Source organism: Narcine bancroftii, chromosome 6, assembly GCF_036971445.1.
Source record: "Narcine bancroftii isolate sNarBan1 chromosome 6, sNarBan1.hap1, whole genome shotgun sequence".
In the NCBI taxonomy this organism is placed as follows: Eukaryota; Metazoa; Chordata; class Chondrichthyes; order Torpediniformes; family Narcinidae; genus Narcine; species Narcine bancroftii.
In genome coordinates this window covers 45,368,952-45,388,884 of record NC_091474.1, presented here as the reverse complement: position 1 = coordinate 45,388,884, position 19,933 = coordinate 45,368,952, and the positions used below count along the sequence as shown (strand labels likewise).

The window sequence follows — 19,933 nt, the reverse complement described above, 5'->3', positions numbered from 1 at the left end:
TATCCCCCCCACCCCACCTTCCTATTCTGGCAAATGCTTGAATTGTGGCATTCTCACTGAAGGGCTTGGGCCCGAAACATCGAATGCCTATTGCAGTTCTATGGATGCTGCCTGACCTGCTGAGTTCCTCCGGTACATCTATGCCCTATTAGCTTTTTCCGGGATTTGCAGACTCCTTGTCCCACTGAAAATATCTCCAGCATCTTCGCTTCTGGAACCTTCTGCTCCATAAGTTGAGGGACACTCCGTGCAGTGCAATGCTGTTGATCCGTTCTGGGAGGAGGGTATTGTCTGATGGAGTGAGTTGAACAGAATTGATCCACCTTAATCAGTAGAACAGGAGGTGATCTTGTGGACACAGCCAGGGTTGTGTGGGACTGCAGCTAAGACGCTGCACAATTGATTTCCCTAACATTTTTCACAATGTTTTTGGAGGAGGGACCAAGTTTGATGATGTCACCTCATCAAGTGGAAAAGCCAAGTGTGTGGAAGATGTAATGTCTGCAGAGAGTTATAGTTAAGTTAAGTGAGTGGGCGAGGAAGGGCTTGGAATAAATGCGAGGTCATCCACTTTGGAGGACAAAAAAGGTACTTGATCAGATCATGGAGAAAGATTGCAGCAACGCTTTTGCGCAGAAAGACCTTCGTGAATCACAAAAGGTTTGTTTGCTGGTGAGGCAGGTAATCAAGAAGACAAATGGGATGTTGGCCTTCATTGCTGGAGGGATTGAATTACAGAGCAGGAGGTTTTCTGCTCCAACTGTACAGTGTGCTGCTGAGGCCCCCACCAGAGTTCTTGTTTCCTTCCTTGAGAAAAGCTTTGGAGGCGGTGTGAAGGAAGTTCACCAGGTTCTCTGGCTCGGGTTTCCTTCCACGTTCCAAAGATGTATAGGTTGCTGTGGGGGTTAAATAGTAATGAGAGAGAGAGAGAGAAGAGAGAGAGAGAGTGTCTATATAAAGAATAAGGGGGAGAACAGGGTTAACAGATGACGCCCAAATCTATCAGAATGAACTAAATGACCACAATCAGTTTTTTTGGGAAAATGTGTCAAAATGCAAATTTTAATTCTTTGGAGTTCAAAGGGTTCCAGATGCTTGGTTGCTTAGTATGTTGAAAGCTGAAGATTGTTGTATGTGTGAACATAGGAATCAGGAAACAAAGGGCTCAGGCCCAAAATGTTGATTGTCTTTTACTTCCGATGGAAGATACATGACCTGCTTAGTTCCTCCAGTACTCTTGTGCACTGCAGGCAATGTGGGGATTGGGCATGTGCAGGTCCATGCTACAGCTGCAGTTGCGATCTGATTGAATGAGAGAGCAAGTGGTCCTCCTCCTGACGTAAAGACAGAAATACAGGTAGTCCCCATCTTACGTGGGGGTTCTGTTCTGGCACTCCCGTTGTAAGTTGAAAACAATCGTAACTTGACAAAGAATACCCTAATTACCATTTTTTTAATAATTAAATGTTGAATACACCAAATTGAGTGTTGAATTCAGCGACTGTGAGTGTGGTTGAGTCAGCATCATGAAGGAGTATGCTGCATGCCACTCCTCATGCGCTGCTGCCATCGCCCAGCATCATGCAAGAGTAGTGTGCCGCCTCCCACAGGCGCGGGGACACATTGGAACTCGAAAGGACGGATTCGAACCGTCGTAATTTCGAAAATTTGTAAGTGGGACCATTGTAAATTGGGGTCTACCTGTATCTTTGGCTTGGCTTCGCGGACGAAGATTTATGGAGGGGTAATGTCCACGACAGCTGCAGGCTCGTTTGTGGCTGACAAGTCCGATGCGGGACAGGCAGACACGGTTGCAGCGGTTGCAGGGGAAAATTAGTTGGTTTTTCCTCCTTTGTCTTTTGTCAGTGAGGTGGGCTCTGCAGTCTTCTTCAAATGAGGTTGCTGCCCGCCGAACTGTGAGGCGCAAAGATGCACGGTTTGAGGTGATATCAGCCCACTGGCGGTGGTCAATGTGGCAGGCACCAAGAGATTTCTTTAGGCAGTCCTTGTACCTCTTCTTTGGTGCACCTCTGTCACGGTGGCCAGTGGAGAGCTCGCCATATAACACGATCTTGGGAAGGCGATGGACCTCCATTCTGGAGACGTGACCTGCCCAGCGCAGTTGGATCTTCAGCAGCATGGATTCGATGCTGTCGGCCTCTGCCATCTCGAGTACTTCGATGTTAGGGATGAAGTTGCTCCAATGAATGTTGAGGATGGAGCGGAGACAATGCTGGTGGAAGCGTTCTAGGAGCCGTAGGTGATGCCGGTAGAGGACCCATGATTCGGAGCCGAAGAGGAGTGTGGTATGACAAAGGCTCTGTATACGCTAATCTTTGTGAGGTTTTTCAGTTGGTTGTTTTTCCAGACTCTTTTGTGTAGTCTTCCAAAGGCGCTATTTGCCTTGGCGAGTCTGTTGTCTATCTCGTTGTCGATCCTTGTATCCGATGAAATGGTGCAGCCGAGATAGGTAAACTGGTTGACCGTTTTGAGTTTTGTGTGCCCGATGGAGATGTCGGGGGGCTGGTAGTCATGGTGGGGAGCTGGCTGATGGAGGACCTCAGTTTTCTTCAGGCTGACTTCCAGGCCAAACATTTTGGCAGTTTCCGCAAAACAGGACGTCAAGCGCTGAAGAGCTGGCTCTGAATGGGCAACTAAAGCGGCATCGTCTGCAAAGAGTAGTTCACGGACAAGTTTCTCTTGTGTCTTGGTGTGAGCTTGCAGGCGCCTCAAATTGAAGAGACTGCCATCCGTGTGGTACTGGATGTAAACAGCATCTTCATTGTTGAGGTCTTTCATGGCTTGTTTCAGCATCATGCTGAAGAAGATTGAAAAGAGGGTTGGTGCGAGAACGGAGCCTTGCTTCACGCCATTGTTAATGGAGAAGGGTTCAGAGAGCTCATTGCTGTATCTGACCCGACCTTGTTGGTTTTCGTGCAGTTGGATAACCATGTTGAGGAACTTTGGGGGACATTCGAGGCGCTCTAGTATTTGCCAAAGCCATTTCCTGCTTACGGTGTCGAAGGCTTTGGTGAGGTCAACAAAGGTGATGTAGAATATAATAAATTGCAGATCAGGAAGGGGAATTGGGAAGAAGAACAAGTTCGCTTGTGTGCTACATGGGCAAATGCACAATTAATATGAATACAGTTCATTCATAAATCATTGTGTGCAATGATTATCAAACAAAGATTGGACAGGGCTTGGGAACAGAAAGCACAGGAAGCAAAATATTCCAGGGAACAAGGAGGAGAGTGAAAGATGAATAATAAATTCACTGAAGCCCTCCCATGTGGAGATTCTGCAAGGGATACTAGACCAAGGGAATATGAAGGGGACTGTTATTGCGGAGTGTGTTCATTATAGACTGTTGAACTGCGGGAATTAAATATGCTGAGAGCTTAAGGAAGCTGCAAAAAATAACAAAGAAGGTAAAATGTGAATTGTTATTCAAAAATGACATAGAATGGTTTAAAGTTAATGATATGTAAAAAATGAAATGAAATCAGGCCACAGAGTTAGATCCAAAGATTACAGCTGATCTACACCACATAATACCGCACTCTATAAGGGCTCAGGCCTGAAATGTCAGGGGTGGATCTTTACCTCTTGTGACGCTGCGAGACCAGCTGAGTTTCTCCAGCATCTCTGTGCTTGGATCTATACCCAGCCCCATCTACCGTTATTAACTCCAACTCCCTTGATGCCTTAACCTAATAAAATCTATCGATCTTGGACTTGAACACTGCAGTTGATTCAGCAATCTGGGAATTAATTACAGATATCCATGGTCTGCAAAAGATGCTTTGGGCATCTCCTGAATGACCCAGCCCCCATTTTGAGATGATGTCACTTGATTTTTGCAGCCAACTTGCAGAAATCTCTCAAGGTCAAGTTTATTTGTCGTCTGATTGTGCCAATATAACCCAATGAAACTGTGTTCTCCGGTCCACTCTGCAGAACAGTGCAAATACACGTATAGACATTACACAAATACGACCCCAGAGGACCCCAAAACCCAGCAACAATAGCTCTTCCTCAGCCTGAAAGTTCTGGCTCTGGTACACACATTTTACATATCCCACTTGTCTCTGTGTCCCATCCTTATCTGTGGAGCCGAAAGAGAGGTCAAGATCTTAAATAAGAACTCATCTGTATTTACTATGGAGAAATACATGGATTCTGGGCAACTTGGAGAAGTCCCAAGGAAAGTTCACATAACAGGAGGGGCAGAAGATCTTAAATCCCCAGGGCCTGATCAAGTGGGTACTGGGATGTCATGGGAAGAAATTTTGGAAGTCATGGCAGGGAGATTTGTATCATTGTTAGCCAGAGGTGAGATGCCAGATGACTAGAGATGGCAAGTGTGGCTTTGAATGTGAAAGCCGTGTCTCGTGCATTTGATTGTGTTTTTTGAAGAGGTGACCGAGAAGCTCGATGAGTGCAGGATGGTAGACATTGTCTGCATGGACTTCAGCAAGGTAGGTGGATAGGAATGGTTTCACAGAATAACACTGGCCAATGGACTACACACCTGTCTTCATTGGCAGGCTGATAGGGAGAGGAGTATAGGCATCTGAGGAACTTCTTATGAAGACATAAGGAGCATGGATAGTCAGTCTCTTTCCCAGGGTGAGAGAATGTAAAACTACAGGGCATATATTGAAGGTTAGAGGGGTAAGAAATTAAAAGGAACCAAAGGGGCACCTTCTTCATATAGAGGGAGGTGGCCGTGTAGATGGAGCTGCTAGAGAAAGTGGTAGAAGTAGGCACAATTGTAATATTCAGAAGCCATTTGGAGAGGTACGTAGAAACAGAAGATTTTGAGTGATACGGACTGAGATGAGGCAAATTGGACTAGACAACTTGGTTGGCATGGACATGTTGGGCCAAAGGGCCTGTTTCAGAGTTGTAAAACTCTGCAACTCTATGGCTTTACCCGCATATTTTATTTTGTCCACCCTATTTAAATGTAGAAGAACAGTGTAGGGATAGCATCAGATGCAAGCAGCAGGGTTTAGTTTGATTTGGACAGCATGTTCAGCACAGTTATTTGGGCCAAATGGCCTGTTCCTGTTCTATGTTCTTGGCTCTAAAATGGCGGCACTGCCGTTGATGCTGACCCTCAGAGAGCAGAGACGCTGCCCTCCTGCGGGGTCCAACCACCCAGTCTGATCGCCGTTAGCTCCACACAGGTTTTAAATGGCCTGTTTATGGTGCAGTTTTATTTAAGAATTCCGCAATCGCGGGGTCTGTGCCCAAGATGGCAGCGCCTCTGATCGGCACCATCCATGATGGGTTGCAGACTCCAGGGAAGCAAAGGACTGGGGCAGGGGCACCAGGAAATGGGGAGAACAATGGGGAGAAGGAGAAGCAGAGGAGATGGGCAGGGACGGTGATGGTGGACCAGCGAGGTGTTCTGTGGCTGAAGAACCCAGCCAGTGGGGCGTTGGCAATCCGTGAAGGCTGCGGGCTGCTGGTGACTGCAGTCAAAGGATTGCACCTGGTGGCTGACAGCTGGAGACTGGCTCCAGACTGGCAGAAGGCATGCCAGGTATTGGAACTGTGATGCATGGGTGCATGGGTAAATTGGGGTGCATGGGTCCTGATCATGTCGGAGGTTCAGATCTGGAATTCAGGCTGGCAATGGTTTGGACTGGACTCTGCGTGGTTGTGGAAGCGCTGGAAGCAAATCCACGGATACTCGGTGACTCTGGCGGGGGGGTGGTGGGGGGGGGGGGAACCATCTTTGCTTCTCTTTCTCTGACTGTAAGAGAGCTCTTCAGGCAATTTCTACCGATGGTGAACCCCTCTGCCTTACAGCAGGCAAAAACAAATTCTGTGTAATATGGCACTGTCTTTATTACATGACAATACGTTGAATCTTGAGATCTGTAAGAATTTGTTGAGGAAGTAACGAGCTGGGCAGATAAAGGTGAGTCAGTGGCTATTGTTTAGTTGGATTTCCAGAAGGCCTTTGACAAGGCCTCATGCCATACATGACGATGCTGGACAAGGTATGAGCCAGTGGTATTACAGGAAAGGTATGAGCATGGATGGAAGATTGGCTGAAGAACACAAGGCAAAGAGTGAGAATAAAGGGGGTCTTTTCTGGTTAAGCTCTTTGTGTCTAAGTGGTGTTCACAGGCGTCAATTCTATAGAACCATAGAAACATAGAACATTACAACACAGAAAACAGACTGTTTGGTCCTTCCAGTTTGAGCCGAACTATTATTCTGCCAAGTCGCACTAGCCTGCATTCCATACCACCACCGCATTCAAGTACATGTCCAAATTTTTCTTAAGTGTGGAAATTCAGCCTACATTCACCACTTCAGCTGTCAGTTTGTTCCCATACACTCTGTGCGAAGAAGTTTCCCTCTGATGTTCCCCCTAAACTTTTCCCCTTTCACCCTTAACCCATGTCCTTTGGTCTGAATCTCACCCACCCTCAGTCGAAAAAGCCCAGTTGTATTTATTCTATCTATACCCCTCATGTTTTTGTGCACCTGGACGTGATTGGGTTTACATTCCCAAGTCTTCATCTCATCAATTGGATGTGGGCCTAACGAAGGCAAATGGGAACTCCCTGGGTAGAGACTATGGTCGGCCTGGACAGGTTGGGCAAGAGACCTTGTTGCCCTGCTCTGAAACCCTGTGACACCGAAGGCCCAGACTTTGAGAAGGATTTGATGCTTTCCTTTGTTAACTGCCGCTGTGCTTCTCCCGTCATTTTTGCTCCTTGCTTTTGTTCGTCATTCCATTGTTATGTTGCACTAATCCCATTTAACCTCCCTTGCCCCCGCATCCTGTTGCAGATATTTAATGATGTTTTTCCCCCGGCTTCTGCACTTGTCTAACTCCAGAAACATTCCTAACGTTAGAATACAGAACCTAGCGCAGTAGTGCACAGGAATGGACCTGTGTCAAACATTATGCTAAATTAAATTAAATTTCTTCTGCCTGTACATGATCCCCATCCCTCCATTTCCAGCTTTGTGAATGCTACTGTTGTGTCTGCTTCCATTCCCTAACCCTGGCAGCTCATTCCAAGTGCCCATCACGCTGTATAAAAAAACATGGCTCACACATCTCCTTTAAACCATCACCTTCTCATCAGCTCCTTAACAAATGCCCTCTTGTATATTACATGCAATCCCTGAGAAAATATTCTGTCTACCCCTAGCTATGCCTCTCATTATTTTACCTGAAAAATTATGAGAAGAGAAAAGACCCCAAATTTGTTAAAGTTTCCAGACCTGAGATAAAAACACAAAAAATGCTGGAAGAACTCAGCAGGTCTCCTATCGATGTTGCGGAACCTACTGAGTTCCTCCAGCATTTTGTTGTGTTTTAACAATCACACTGTCTGTAGGCTTTCCCCAGGGGAAGAGATGGTGACTTTACTGAAATGGTAGCGTTGTTTCTCACTTTCTACAGATGCTGCTGGACCAACTGACTTTCCAGCAGTCTCCGCCTTTAATTTGCATTTCCCGCAGTTGCAGAATTTCAATTCTGTAACCACTTCAGTTTCCAGGACCCTGTCAGTTTCTCTTCTTTGGCTTGGCTTCGCGGACGAAGATTTATGGAGGGGTAATGTCCACGTCAGCTATTTAATTACCCTGTCAGTATTTAATTAGGAAAGCTTCACCCCTCTTTCCAGAAGAGAAGTCAAAGCTCGGAGTCATCGAGTCGTACAATATGGAATGGGCCCTTCAGCTCAACTCACCCTGCTGACCAAGTTGGCAATCTGGTTTACTCCCATTTGGTTCATTTGCCCCACATCCTCCACTCCCATCCTGTCCCTAAATCTGTAGAAATGTCTTTTGAACATTTCTGCCAATTCCTCTGGCAGCTCGTTCCAGACATGGACAACCCTCTGAGCATTGGAGTCACTAGGAGGTTGGGGGGGTTGGTGACACCATCAGGAGGGGTGACACCAAAATGACTGTCTTGTCTATAAAATTTTTGTGCAGTGTTTCAGCAGAAATGTATTTTTAATATATAAAAATATCCCTGTAGGTAGTGTCGGACTCTGGCTTTACCTTACTCTTAATTTAGTCTATGTGTAGTCTGAGTCCAGCGTGTTCTTTGAATGAAGTGATAGGAGAAGGTATTCGGTTCAACTGTCAATTTATTACACAGCACAAGAATAAAACTTAACAGAGCTCTGGGTCAGTCGTTAGTTCATAGGTCACCTGCACAGTGAGCTACTCCCCAAGACTGACCCCTATTGTCCAGTTGGCTCAGGTTATATAGATCAACCTTATCATACAGAACAAAAGTTGGCTTCCTTTGCTAGATTTCATTATCATACAAAACAAAAGTTGTCCTCCTTTGCTAGATCTTTTTGCATAAGGGTTATCACAAGTCATCTCCTGTTTTGCAGATATCTGGGTTGTAGCACTCCCATCTTAATCCTCCAAGCCAGACTATCCTGTTGATTGGATCAGAAATTAATTCATCCCCAGATATTTCTAATCACCATTCTGTTCCTGTCTGGCCAATTTCTGCTGTTCTCTTTAACACCTCCTCCTGCCTCAATCTTCCTCCTCGACTGGTTTTCCATTCCCTTTGTTTCTTGCAGGCCATTCTTTGTTCTGGTCTGGCCTGTGTCTCCTGTGCTACTCACCACCTCCTTCAGTTTGAGCATTCCTCCTAAATCGTTTTATGCATTTCCTCTCCCTGTATTTTGGGAGTAGACAATTTTGCTCAGCCAACTTTGCTCCATGCTGTGATTGCCACTTAATCACATTCCTCTTTTTCCCTGACCCATGCAGTACATATAAACTTATTAATTAATCATTTCTTTCATAATGTTTTAACCCCTAGATTCCAACAGTAACAATAAAGTTTCACATTAAAATCAATATAATTTTGATGTAGTTCTTAAACATTTTTATTTTGAATTCTATTGTTTTCTTACCAAATTCTCACTTTAACCACATGAAACGATGTAAATGTAAATACGTTTAGGCTGAGCATCGGACTTGTCAGTCACCAACGAGCCTGCAACAGACGTGGACATATCCTTCCATAAATCTTCGTCCGTGAAGCCAAGCCAAAGAAAAGCGTATGATATTGTAATTTAAAGGTGTAATGTTAATTTTCCTAGTTGTTATCACATTCATTGATATGCGGGAATTACGAGTAGCATTAGTACAAGAAGGATCCTGTATGGTCTGGTATGGGAGGAGGTCCATGGGGGGGGGGGGGGGGGAAGTGGTGACACCGTGAGTTACCGCACTGGGTGACACCAACCCTCGTGTCGCCACTGACTCAGTGAAAAATTTGCCCCTCAGGCCCTTCTTCAGTCCTTGGACACTCACTTTAAACCTAAGTGAAAGAGTGAGGGTCGGACTCCTTTCATCTTTAACCTGAGAGATGAACTCTTTTCTCTTTGCAGGTGCTGCCAGGTCTGCTGAAGGTGGGCAGCATTTTCTGATTTTACAGTAAACACAGCCATGTAGCAGAAACAGCCTTTCCATCAATAAAGGCCAAGTCTGAAGAACTGGCAGTCGATTTGGTGTGTGGGGAGGATTGGCTGGTGGAAGCAGTCACATTGATTCATTCCATTGCAAATTAGATTTCTCACAGGACAAGAATCATTTTGAGATGCAATATATGAGCAATTTCAGGTATGGCATATGGCAGGCACAACCTATTTTGGGAAGACAAAGCTTATTTGGGACTTATTGTTCACACAATTCTCCAGGAGCAGAGTTCCCACCCACCCCCACCCCCCCCCCCTACCCCCGCCGAATCACATCTGTGTCTGTTGTGGAATAATTGATAGAGATTGATCAAAGAGACTTCATTATCCCTGTATCACCTCAGGATGACAGAAGGCAAACTAAGAAGACGTTGCTCTTTCATTGTCTTGTAATTCCTATGGTCATTAGCTGGCTATCAGACAGTGGTACTTCTGGCATGAGTTGAGTTTTTATAGACTTGTAACAACATGGGCTTTGCAGGAATTATGACAGACGACGTGCATTTGGTGTCCTGGGTCGACATCTGGGTCAGCAGAGACAAGTTGGGCTGAAGGACCTGTTTTCATGCTGTAAAACTATGACTGTAGAAAGAGAAACAGAGTTCACAACTTGCCAAGAAACACAAAAAGGGCTGCCACATCAATGCAGGTCATTTGATCCATCAGAATCAGTCATTGAAATTTGTTGTTTCGTGGCCATACTATTGTGTAGAATAAGGTGAAAATTACTATAAATTACAATTTCATAAATACAAGATCCCAGGTAGATTATAGAAGCATAGATTTCTATAGTATGAAAGTTGTTCCTTTGGTCTGAATAAGTATCTGCTTATAGCCCACATACCTCAAACCTTTCCAATCCATGACAAAATGGTTTTGCAGTTTCCCTCCTCTATCTTTCACCCTCCGTGTGAAAAAGGTGACCCACCAGTTTTTTTTTAATGTCTTTCCCCTCTCATCTTAAATCTACCCACTCTAGTTTTTAAGGCTCTCCTCCCAAGGAGAAAAGATGGTGACTTTTACTGTTTAATTCCACACCACACTCCCATACCGACAAGTCTGCGCATGGCCCCATGCAAGGCCAAACCGAGGCTACCCGTAAATTGGAGGACCAGCACCTTACATTCCGTTTGGGCGCTCTCCAACCAAATAGCGTTAACATCAACTTTCCCAATTTCCATTAAAGTCTTCCCCCAAGTCTCTCTTTCCCTACCCCCCAGCTTCCCACCCTCTTCTCTCTCCAGTCAGAAAGCTACCCCCTCCCTGAATTACTTCTCACCATTTCTCTAATCTACCCTCCCACCCATATCCATCTCCAAGCTCTTTACTTTAGCCTGTCCTCCTTCCTCTCCTCTCTTCCCCAACACCCCCCCCCCTCCACCTTTTTATTCAGATGCCTGCCTGTTTTTTTTTCCCCACACACTTTGATGAAGAGCCCAGGCCCAAAACGATGGTGACCCTTTACTTTTGTGTTCTCCAGCACATTTATTTGATGCACTCTGCCCAGGATCTGGAAACTTCCTTGTTCAACTGTTTCCCTTATCTGTCTCCCTCAGGCTCCAATGATTTTCTAAATAAGATTCCCCCATTGTAGAGCTCGTCGAAAGAACCAAAGACTTGTTGATCCAAACCAAGGCTTTTATTAGCAAAAGACCGGAGCTCTTCACAGGTGGCCGACCAGTCCGGAATGATCCGACCTGGCTAGGGACACAACCCTTTAAGGCCCAAACAATAGGTGTGGCTTAGCTCTCAGCCAATCGCTGTAAGCACAGTCTAGATACAGTAACTATATACACTATGTTCCAGACTCTTTTGTGTAGTCTTCCAAAGGCGCTATTTGCCTTGGCGAGTCTGTTGTCTATCTCATTGTCGATCCTTGCATCTGATGAAATGGTGCAGCCGAGATAGGTAAACTGGTTGACCGTTTTGAGTTTTGTGTGCCCGATGGAGATGTGGGGGGGCTGGTAGTCATGGTGGGGAGCTGGCTGATGGAGGACCTCAGTTTTCTTCAGGCTGACTTCCAGGCCAAACATTTTGGCAGTTTCCGCAAAGCAGGATGTCAAGCGCTGAAGAGCTGGCTCTGAATGGGCAACTAAAGCGCCTTTGGAAGACTACACAAAAGAGTCTGGAAAAACAACCAACTGAAATACCTCACAAAGATAAGCGTATACAGAGCCGTTGTCATACCCACACTCCTGTTCGGCTCCGAATCATGGGTCCTCTACCGGCACCACCTACGGCTCCTAGAACGCTTCCACCAGTGTTGTCTCCGCTCCATCCTCAACATCCATTGGAGCGCTCACACCCCTAACGTCGAGGTACTCGAGATGGCAGAGGTCGACAGCATTGAGTCCACGCTGCTGAAGATCCAGCTGCGCTGGATGGGTCACGTCTCCAGAATGGAGGACCATCGCCTTCCCAAGATCGTATTATATGGCGAGCTCTCCACTGGCCACCGTGACAGAGGTGCACCAAAGAAAAGGTACAAGGACTGCCTGAAGAAATCTCTTGGTGCCTGCCACATTGACCACCGCCAGTGGGCTGATAACGCCTCAAACCGTGCATCTTGGCGCCTCACAGTTTGGCGGGCAGCAGCCTCCTTTAAAGAAGACCGCAGAGCCCACCTCACTGACAAAAGGCAAAGGAGGAAAAACCCAACACCCAACCCCAACCAACCAATTTTCCCTTGCAACCGCTGCAATCGTGTCTGCCTGTCCCGCATCGGACTGGTCAGCCACAAACGAGCCTGCAGCTGACGTGGACTTTTTTTTACCCCCTCCATAAATCTTCGTCCGCGAAGCCAAGCCAAAGAAGATACACTATGTACATTGGTGATAGATCTGTACTATCACACCCATCCCCCCTTCAACCTCCTGCATTCCAGAGATAAAACCGTCCAAACAGATCCGCAGTAGATGTAGTCTGCCTGGCTCTCTACTCACCCCTGAAACACCACCTACAATGGACCACGGTTGACAGGCTACAGCTCCACCTTCAAAACCACTGTCCCCAGCAAACTCATTCCCAAATGTCAGGATCCAGGCCTCAGTGCCCCCCTCTGCAACTGGACCCTTGATTTGCTATCAAACGGACCACATCAAGTGAAGATGGGGAACAATATCTCCTCAATGACCCCACTCAATGTTGGCACTCCACATGGTGATTCACTTGCCATTTCAGCACGTCTGTTGCTGCGCGAGTATGGCATGGTGAGGTTGGGAGCTACCAGCTGCCCCAATAATCACAGAGACAAAGACTGAGGGGAACGATAGACTTTATTACACACAAGGCTGCTGGCCCAGGTCCAAGCTTGGGAAATGAGGGGAGGAGGAGGAGACTTGACCTTTATGGCCTGGGTCACAGAGGAGGAGTCCAGGGAGTCTAGGAGAGGATGTCATCAGGAGTGTGGGCCAGCCTGTGCCTGTAGTACATACAACCATATCATTACCAGTGAAAAGGGGGCAGTGATGTTCCTCGCCCCTTCCAGCAGTACCTGCTGCTCATTGCAAAAGGGGGAGTGGTACTCCTTGGCCTCCACCCCTGCCTGCTGCACTTCACTTCAATGAACTGCTCTGCTTCGGAGACTCCTACCATTTTCTAGCTCCCTGCACCTGAGGAGGTAGCATTGAAATTATGGCCAGAAAGGTCGAACCCAGAACCAGAAAGCCCCATCCTTTGGTTTTCCTTTGGACATCTTTACAGTGCTAATTGCACGATGATGTATTAAAATAAGAACGTATGGAATCAATTGAAATGTCACTTTATTTTCTGCACTAACTGCAATTTATTTGCTGCCCATTTATATATATTATCTCCGTGGTGTGGTAATTTAAGTTGTACCATTGTAGTGAAAAGAGATTGGAAGTGTTCTGACCATCGGTTGAGGATGGAGATCTTGTCGCTGAGGAGGACTTTGCCGTCTGAGCTGCGCAGCGGGCTGTGGACTTGGGGTGAGGGGCCGTACACAGCCTTTAGAGCCTCGTAAAAACCCCTGAAGTCGCCAATGTCTGCGCTGAGCTGGGTTCGTTTGGCGAGGCTAGTCCACCACTCATTTTGTATCTCCTGGAGTTTGCACTGAAGATGGCTGCATGCGCGACGGAAGGCTTGTTTCTTCTCTGGCTAGGGCGGCTTTGCAAGGTGAACCTGGTGGGCAGCTCACTTCTTTGCCAGCAGTTCTTGGATTCCCTGGTTGTTTTCATCGAACCAGTCCTTGTTTTTCTTGGAGGAGAAGCCCAATATCTCTTCAGTGGATTGCAGTATGGCAGTTTTCAGCTGATCCCAGAGGGTTTCAGGGGACGAGTCCGTGAGGCGGATTGCATCCTCGAGCTTTGCTTTAGGTTTGCCTGGAAGTTTCCTCTCACTTCGTCTGACTGCAAGTTTCCAACATTGAACCTCATTCTGGGGGCTTTACTGTTCCTGGACTTTGGCTTAAAGAGTGGCATTCCGCGCTGGGCATGACCCTGATGTGGAGCACATCTCGTTTGTCTCTTTCTCGCACCAGGACGTAGTCCAGGAGGTGCCAGTGTTTGGATCGGGGATGCATCCAGGTAGTCTTCAGGCTGTCCCTCTGCTGAAAAAGGGTGTTTGTAACGACAAGACGCTGTTCTGCGCAGAGCTCCAACAGGAGGCGCCTATTGTTGTTGCACTTGCTCCAGCTCCCTCAACAGCCCTTAAGGCTAGAGCTGGATGAGGTCCTCACCCGGGAAGAGACATATAAGGCAATTGAACAAATGAAAAGTGGCAAAGCAGCAGGTATGGATGGAATCCCCCGCCAGAGGTCTGGAAGGCTGGCAGCAAAACTCTACATGCCAAACTGAATGAGTTTTTCAAGCTCTGCTGGGACCAAGGAAAGCTGGCTCAGGACCTTCGTGATGCCATCATCATCACCCTATACAAAAACAAAGGTGAGAAATCAGACTGCTCAAACTACAGGGGAATCATGCTGCTCTCCATTGCAGGCAAAATCTTCGCTAAGATTTCTCCTAAATAGAATAATACCTAGTGTCGCCGAAAATGTTCTCCCAGAATCACAGTGCAGCTTTCGCGCAAACAGAGTAACTACTGACATGGTCTTTGCCCACAGACAGCTCCAAGAAAAGTGCAGAGAACAAAACAAAGGATTCTACATCACCTTTGTTGACCTCACCAAAGCCTTCGACACCGTGAGTAGGAAAGGGCTTTAGCAAATACTAGAGCGGCTCGGATGCCCCCCAAAGTTCCTCAACATGGTTATCCAACTGCACGAGAACCAACAAGGTCGGGTCAGATACAGCAATGAGCTCTCTGAACCCTTCTCCATTAACAATGGCGTGAAGCAAGGCTGCGTTCTCGCACAAACCCTCTTCAATCTTCTTCAGCATGATGCTGAAACAAGCCATGAAAGACCTCAACAATGAAGACGCTGTTTACATCCGGTACCACACGGATGACAGTCTCTTCAATCTGAGGCGCCTGCAAGCTCACACCAAGACACAAGAGCAACTTGTCCGTGAACTACTCTTTGCAGACGATGCCACTTTAGTTGCCCATTCAGAGCCAGCTCTTCAGCGCTTGACGTCCTGTTTTGCGGAAACTGCCAAAATGTTTGGCCTGGAAGTCAGCCTGAAGAAAACTGAGGTCCTCCATCAGCCAGCTCTCCACCATGACTACCAGCCCCCCCACATCTCCATCAGGCACACAAAACTCAAAACGGTCAACCAGTTTACCTATCTCGGCTGCACCATTTCATCGGATACAAGGATCGACAACGAGATAGACAACAGACTCGCCAAGGCAAATAGCGCCTTTGAAAGACTACACAAAATTGTCTGGAAAAACGACCAACTGAAAAACCTCACAAAGATTAGCGTATACAGAGCCGTTGTCATACCCACACTCCTGTTCAACTCCGAATCATGGGTCCTTTACCGGCATCACCTACCTCTCCTAGAACGCTTCCACCAGCGTTGTCTTCGCTCCATCCTCAACGTTCATTGGAGCGACTTCATCTCCAACATCGAAGTACTCGAGATGGCAGAGGCCGACAGCATCGAATCCACGCTGCTGAAGATCCAACTGCGCTGGGTAGGTCACGTCTCCAGAATGGAGGACCATCGCCTTCCCAAGATCGTGTTATATGGTGAGCTCTCCACTGGCCACCGAGACAGAGGTGCACCAAAGAAGAGGTACAAGGACTGCCTTAAAAGGCTCTTGGTGTCTGCCACATTGACCACCGCCAGTGGGCTGATATCGCCTCCAACCGTGCATCTTGCCGCCTCACAGTTCGGCGGGCAGCAACCTACTTTGAAGAAGACCGCAGAGCACACCTCCCTGTCAAAAGACAAAGGAGGAAAAACCCACCACCCAACCAACCAATTTTCCCTTGCAACCGCTGCAACCGTGTCTGCCTGTCCCGCATCGGACTTGTCAGCCACAAACGAGCCTGCAGCTGACGTGGACATTACCCCTCCTTTACCCCTCCATAAATCTTCGTCCGCGAAGCCAAGCCAAAGAAAAGAACCATTGTAGTAGGTCATTTGATGTGAAACACAAAATCTGCAGATGCGGCAATCTTGATCAGACAAAGAATTGCTGGAGGAACTCGACAGCTTCAAAGTTTATTGTCAGAGTACAGACGTGACATTACATACAAGCCTCAAATTTTTTTTCCTGCAGGCGAGGCAGAAATTCTATTTATTGATAACTGTACATAAGAGAAATATTGTATTAGGTTCGTGGGGTGCAACAGAAAGCAAGCTCCAGGACTCGAATCACAATCACTAATGATCTTTATTAGCTAACCAGATGAACAATGAAACAGTGCAATGGCTCTCCCGTGTGAGAGAGAGAGAGCCCACTCAGAATTAAATATGTCCTGCTCTGCTGAGCAGGGTCCAATGATTAGTGCTTGAATTTCCCTCTCTGCAGAGCAAGGACCAATTACCGGGGCCAGCCAATGGCAGTATGTGCTCAGGCTTGTGGGCAGGCATGCACCTGATTGACTGGTTGCTGGACAGCAGGTTGTGGCTTTTGATAAAATGGATGACACTGATTGGCCAGCGGTACAAATTTAAACAAACTGTGCAATACAGAAAAAATAAATATTTAGTAATAAGTATTGTACAAAGTAAGAGTCCTTAAATAAGTCTCTGATTAAGTCTGTTGTTCAGGAGTCTGATGGTGGAGAGGTAGCAGCATTTCCTGAACCTGGTGGCACCGCTACCTCTTTCTTGATGGCAGCAGTGAGAATAGAGCATATCCTGGGTGGTCTGGATCCTTGGCGATTGTGGCTGTTCTCTGATGGCAGCATTCTCTGTCGATGTTCTCAATGGTGGGAAGAATTTTGCCTGTGATGTACTACCATTTTCAGGGCTTTCTGCTCTGAGGTATTGGTGCTCCCATACCAGGCCGTGATGTACCCATACCAGGCCGTGATGCACCTATTCAGCCAAGGTTTCCAATGTCATTATCAAACCTCCACAAACTCCTGAGGAAGTAGAGGCGCTGACATGCTTTCTTCATGATGCCATTGGTGTGCTGGGTCTAGGAAAGGTTCTCTAAGATAATGACTGCCAGGAATTTAAATTTGCTCACCCTCTTTACCTCTGATCCCCCAATAATCACTGGATTGTACACTTCTGGTTTTCCCTTCCTAAAGTCAACCATCAGCTCCTTGATTTTGGCGACATTGAGTGTGACATTGTTAGTGCACTATTCAACCAAGTTTTCAATCTCCCTCTGGTACACTGACTTATCATCCCATTTTATACACCTCACAACTGTGAAATCATCAGTAAATGTTGCTGTTGTCATTCCAAGCCACACAGTCAGAGGGGGTAAAGCAAGGTTGGACAAAATCCATCTGTAGAAATGATCAGTCAGTATTTCACTTTGGGACCTTTTTATCAAGATTATCGAAAGTACCTGTTTGGCTGCCACAAATGAGAATTTCAGTGCATTCGTACATCTGTCTTCTTGTGAAATGACAATAAACCTTCCTGGCTCAGTTCAAGGAATAAATGGGAATTTTAACGTGCATTTTTGAAGTAAATTAACTCCTGCCTCCTCCGCAAGAGAAACCCTCTAAAGGTTTGCATGGAGCTGATTAACTTGATCAAAGATGAAACCGCTGGCACAGAAACTGGGAGGTAAACAATCATCTATGTGTGTGCCTGGACTTGGTTCCTTTTGTACAATGTGAGGAGCTGTGAGAGTGGGCCAGGATGTTCTCCCCCAACCTCCTCTCCCCCCACTCCCCCACCCCCCCAGCCCAGGTCACTTAATTATCCTGCTTGTAAACATCTAATTAGTCCTTCCAATATGATGTGTTTTATGCAGACAACCATGCCCAAATGAGCAAGGCCTCCATCAGCGTCAGGATTCTGGATGTCAATGACAATGCTCCGGAACTTTCCATGCCGTTCGAAGCTGCGATCTGTGAAGATGCCAAACCGGGTCAGGTAACATGCAGCATTCACTGAATTTCTGAGTGACTGTGATTTGCTAAATCTCTGCTCCAGGAGCATGTAAATTCAATTCACTGATGCAACTCCAATCTTGTTCACATTAACTTAAACTGTCCATGTTGATTTCAATAAACAGGAATCATTAAAAGTGTCGAAGGTAATGTCCTTTTGACTATGTCACGACACTGGGCAAAGTTTTTCATTGTACCTTAATGACGATAAATCATTCAATTCAATTATTGGCCTGGATTTTTGAACAAGAGATACAGGATTAAGTACAGGCTGTCCCAAGGTCACAAACACTCAATTTATGCCAAGCCTTGCATACAAGTGAGCTCCCATAATATTATTAAACTGAAAAATCAGTTGTTAATTTCTACCAATGTCAGACTTTTGTGGGGTTTTCTTCCTTATCGATCTTTGTGCTTTTGATGCCATTTGTTATACAGTCAGGATAATGTGAACTATTTTGTAACAACATAAGAATACACCGTTCTTACTGTAGTAACTGTAGGGCACCACTGTGGGGCATATATGTGTGTGTGAACAGTTTCCTGACATGGTGGAAGGCATCAGTAAGTAAAGTCTCTTTAGTTATTTGAATCTTGCATCTCTAAGTTATTTAAGAAGCCTCCCAAGTAACTCCAGAGACATAACACCATTCATTACCACCCCAATGAGGTTTGGTTCAAGGAGGTGCACCATAGAAAGCCTCCTGTCTGGCTGCTTCCCAGCTTGGGACGGGATCAGCTCTGCCCAAGACCAAAACAAACTTCAGAGAGTTGTGAATGCAGCTCGGGCCGTCATGCACACTCTCCCTTGACTCCGTCTACATCTCCTGCTGTCTCAGGGAATCAGGCAATATATTAAAGGATCTGTCCCACCCTGGTCACACTTCCTTCTCCCTCCTCCCATCAGGCAGAGGATACATGAGGATAACATACGACTCTTAAATGGACCTCTGATTGGTAAAAGTACTGTTTCACTGTACTTTTCTCTGCACCCTGCACTGTCTCAGTAATTGTACTTGGTTATTGAAATGCCTCCTGTACTTAAGTATGTGTTGACTTGCTGAATAGCATGCTAAACTAAACTTTTCATTATATTTCAGTACATGTGACAATAAACAAAATCAATACCGTTCAATGTTGGAGTATTTTTCAATTTATGGACAAAATATTACAGATGTCTGTAAAAACAGAGTCCATTTGTGACCCAGGTATGGTCTGATACACAAATTCAATAATTGCCCTGGTGTCTCAGCCACATCTTGGTCTGATTATCTTCCTACTGACAGAAACTCGAATGCCAGTCTGTACTTAAAGCACAGCAAGAGAATCTCCTTCTGTCTCATAGCTGAGTTTCGACCCAGCTATGAGGTAACAAGAAGTGTGGGTCCCCCTGCCTTCCCGGCCGAATGCCTGAGACAGCTGTCGGGAAATGGAAGGGAGATCCTCTGAAAACACCATTTTGTTTCAGTTTCAAGTTTACTGTTGCCTTATACCTAGTGAGAATGGTTTTGTTTTGCAAACATTACAAACAAGTCAACTCTAACATGCAGACTGCAGTACAAAGGAGAGGCGCGAGAGCACGTTGTGTGTACGATATTCACTCTGGAGCCTGATGGATGCAGGGAAGAAACTCTCTTTGAACCTGCTAGAGCATGATCTCACACCTTTGAACATTCTCCCCGATGGGAGGAGTGAAAGGGAGTGAGTCTGGAATGTGATGTGTCCTTCAGAGTGTTGGCTGTCCTTCCGAATTAGCGGGAGATGTAAATGGAGTTCATGGAGGATTGGGAAGCTTGTGCGATCTTTTGAGAAACTTCAACCACCTTCTGCAGTTTCTTCTGATCCAGAGCTGAGCCGCTCCCGACCCACGCTGTGATGCATTCAGCCTGTCTACTTCTGGTGGTGCATCTGTAGAAGTAGTTGAGTGGCAGGGGGACCAGCCGAACTTATTTGGTCTTCTCAGGAAGTAGAGGCATTGGTGTGC

At 46.3% G+C, this 19,933-nt stretch overlaps 1 protein-coding gene across 3 annotated transcripts in view; it reads left to right on the top strand.

Moving 5' to 3' along the window:
• LOC138736042 (cadherin-22-like) overlaps positions 1-19,933 on the top strand; it is a 1,166,757-nt gene that overhangs the window by 783,223 nt on the left and 363,601 nt on the right. For all 3 annotated transcript variants that reach the window (XM_069884871.1, XM_069884873.1, XM_069884872.1), the window contains exon 9: positions 17,811-17,932. In XM_069884871.1, coding sequence (XP_069740972.1) covers positions 17,811-17,932 — 122 coding nt within the window. The remainder of the gene's footprint in view (positions 1-17,810; positions 17,933-19,933) is intronic.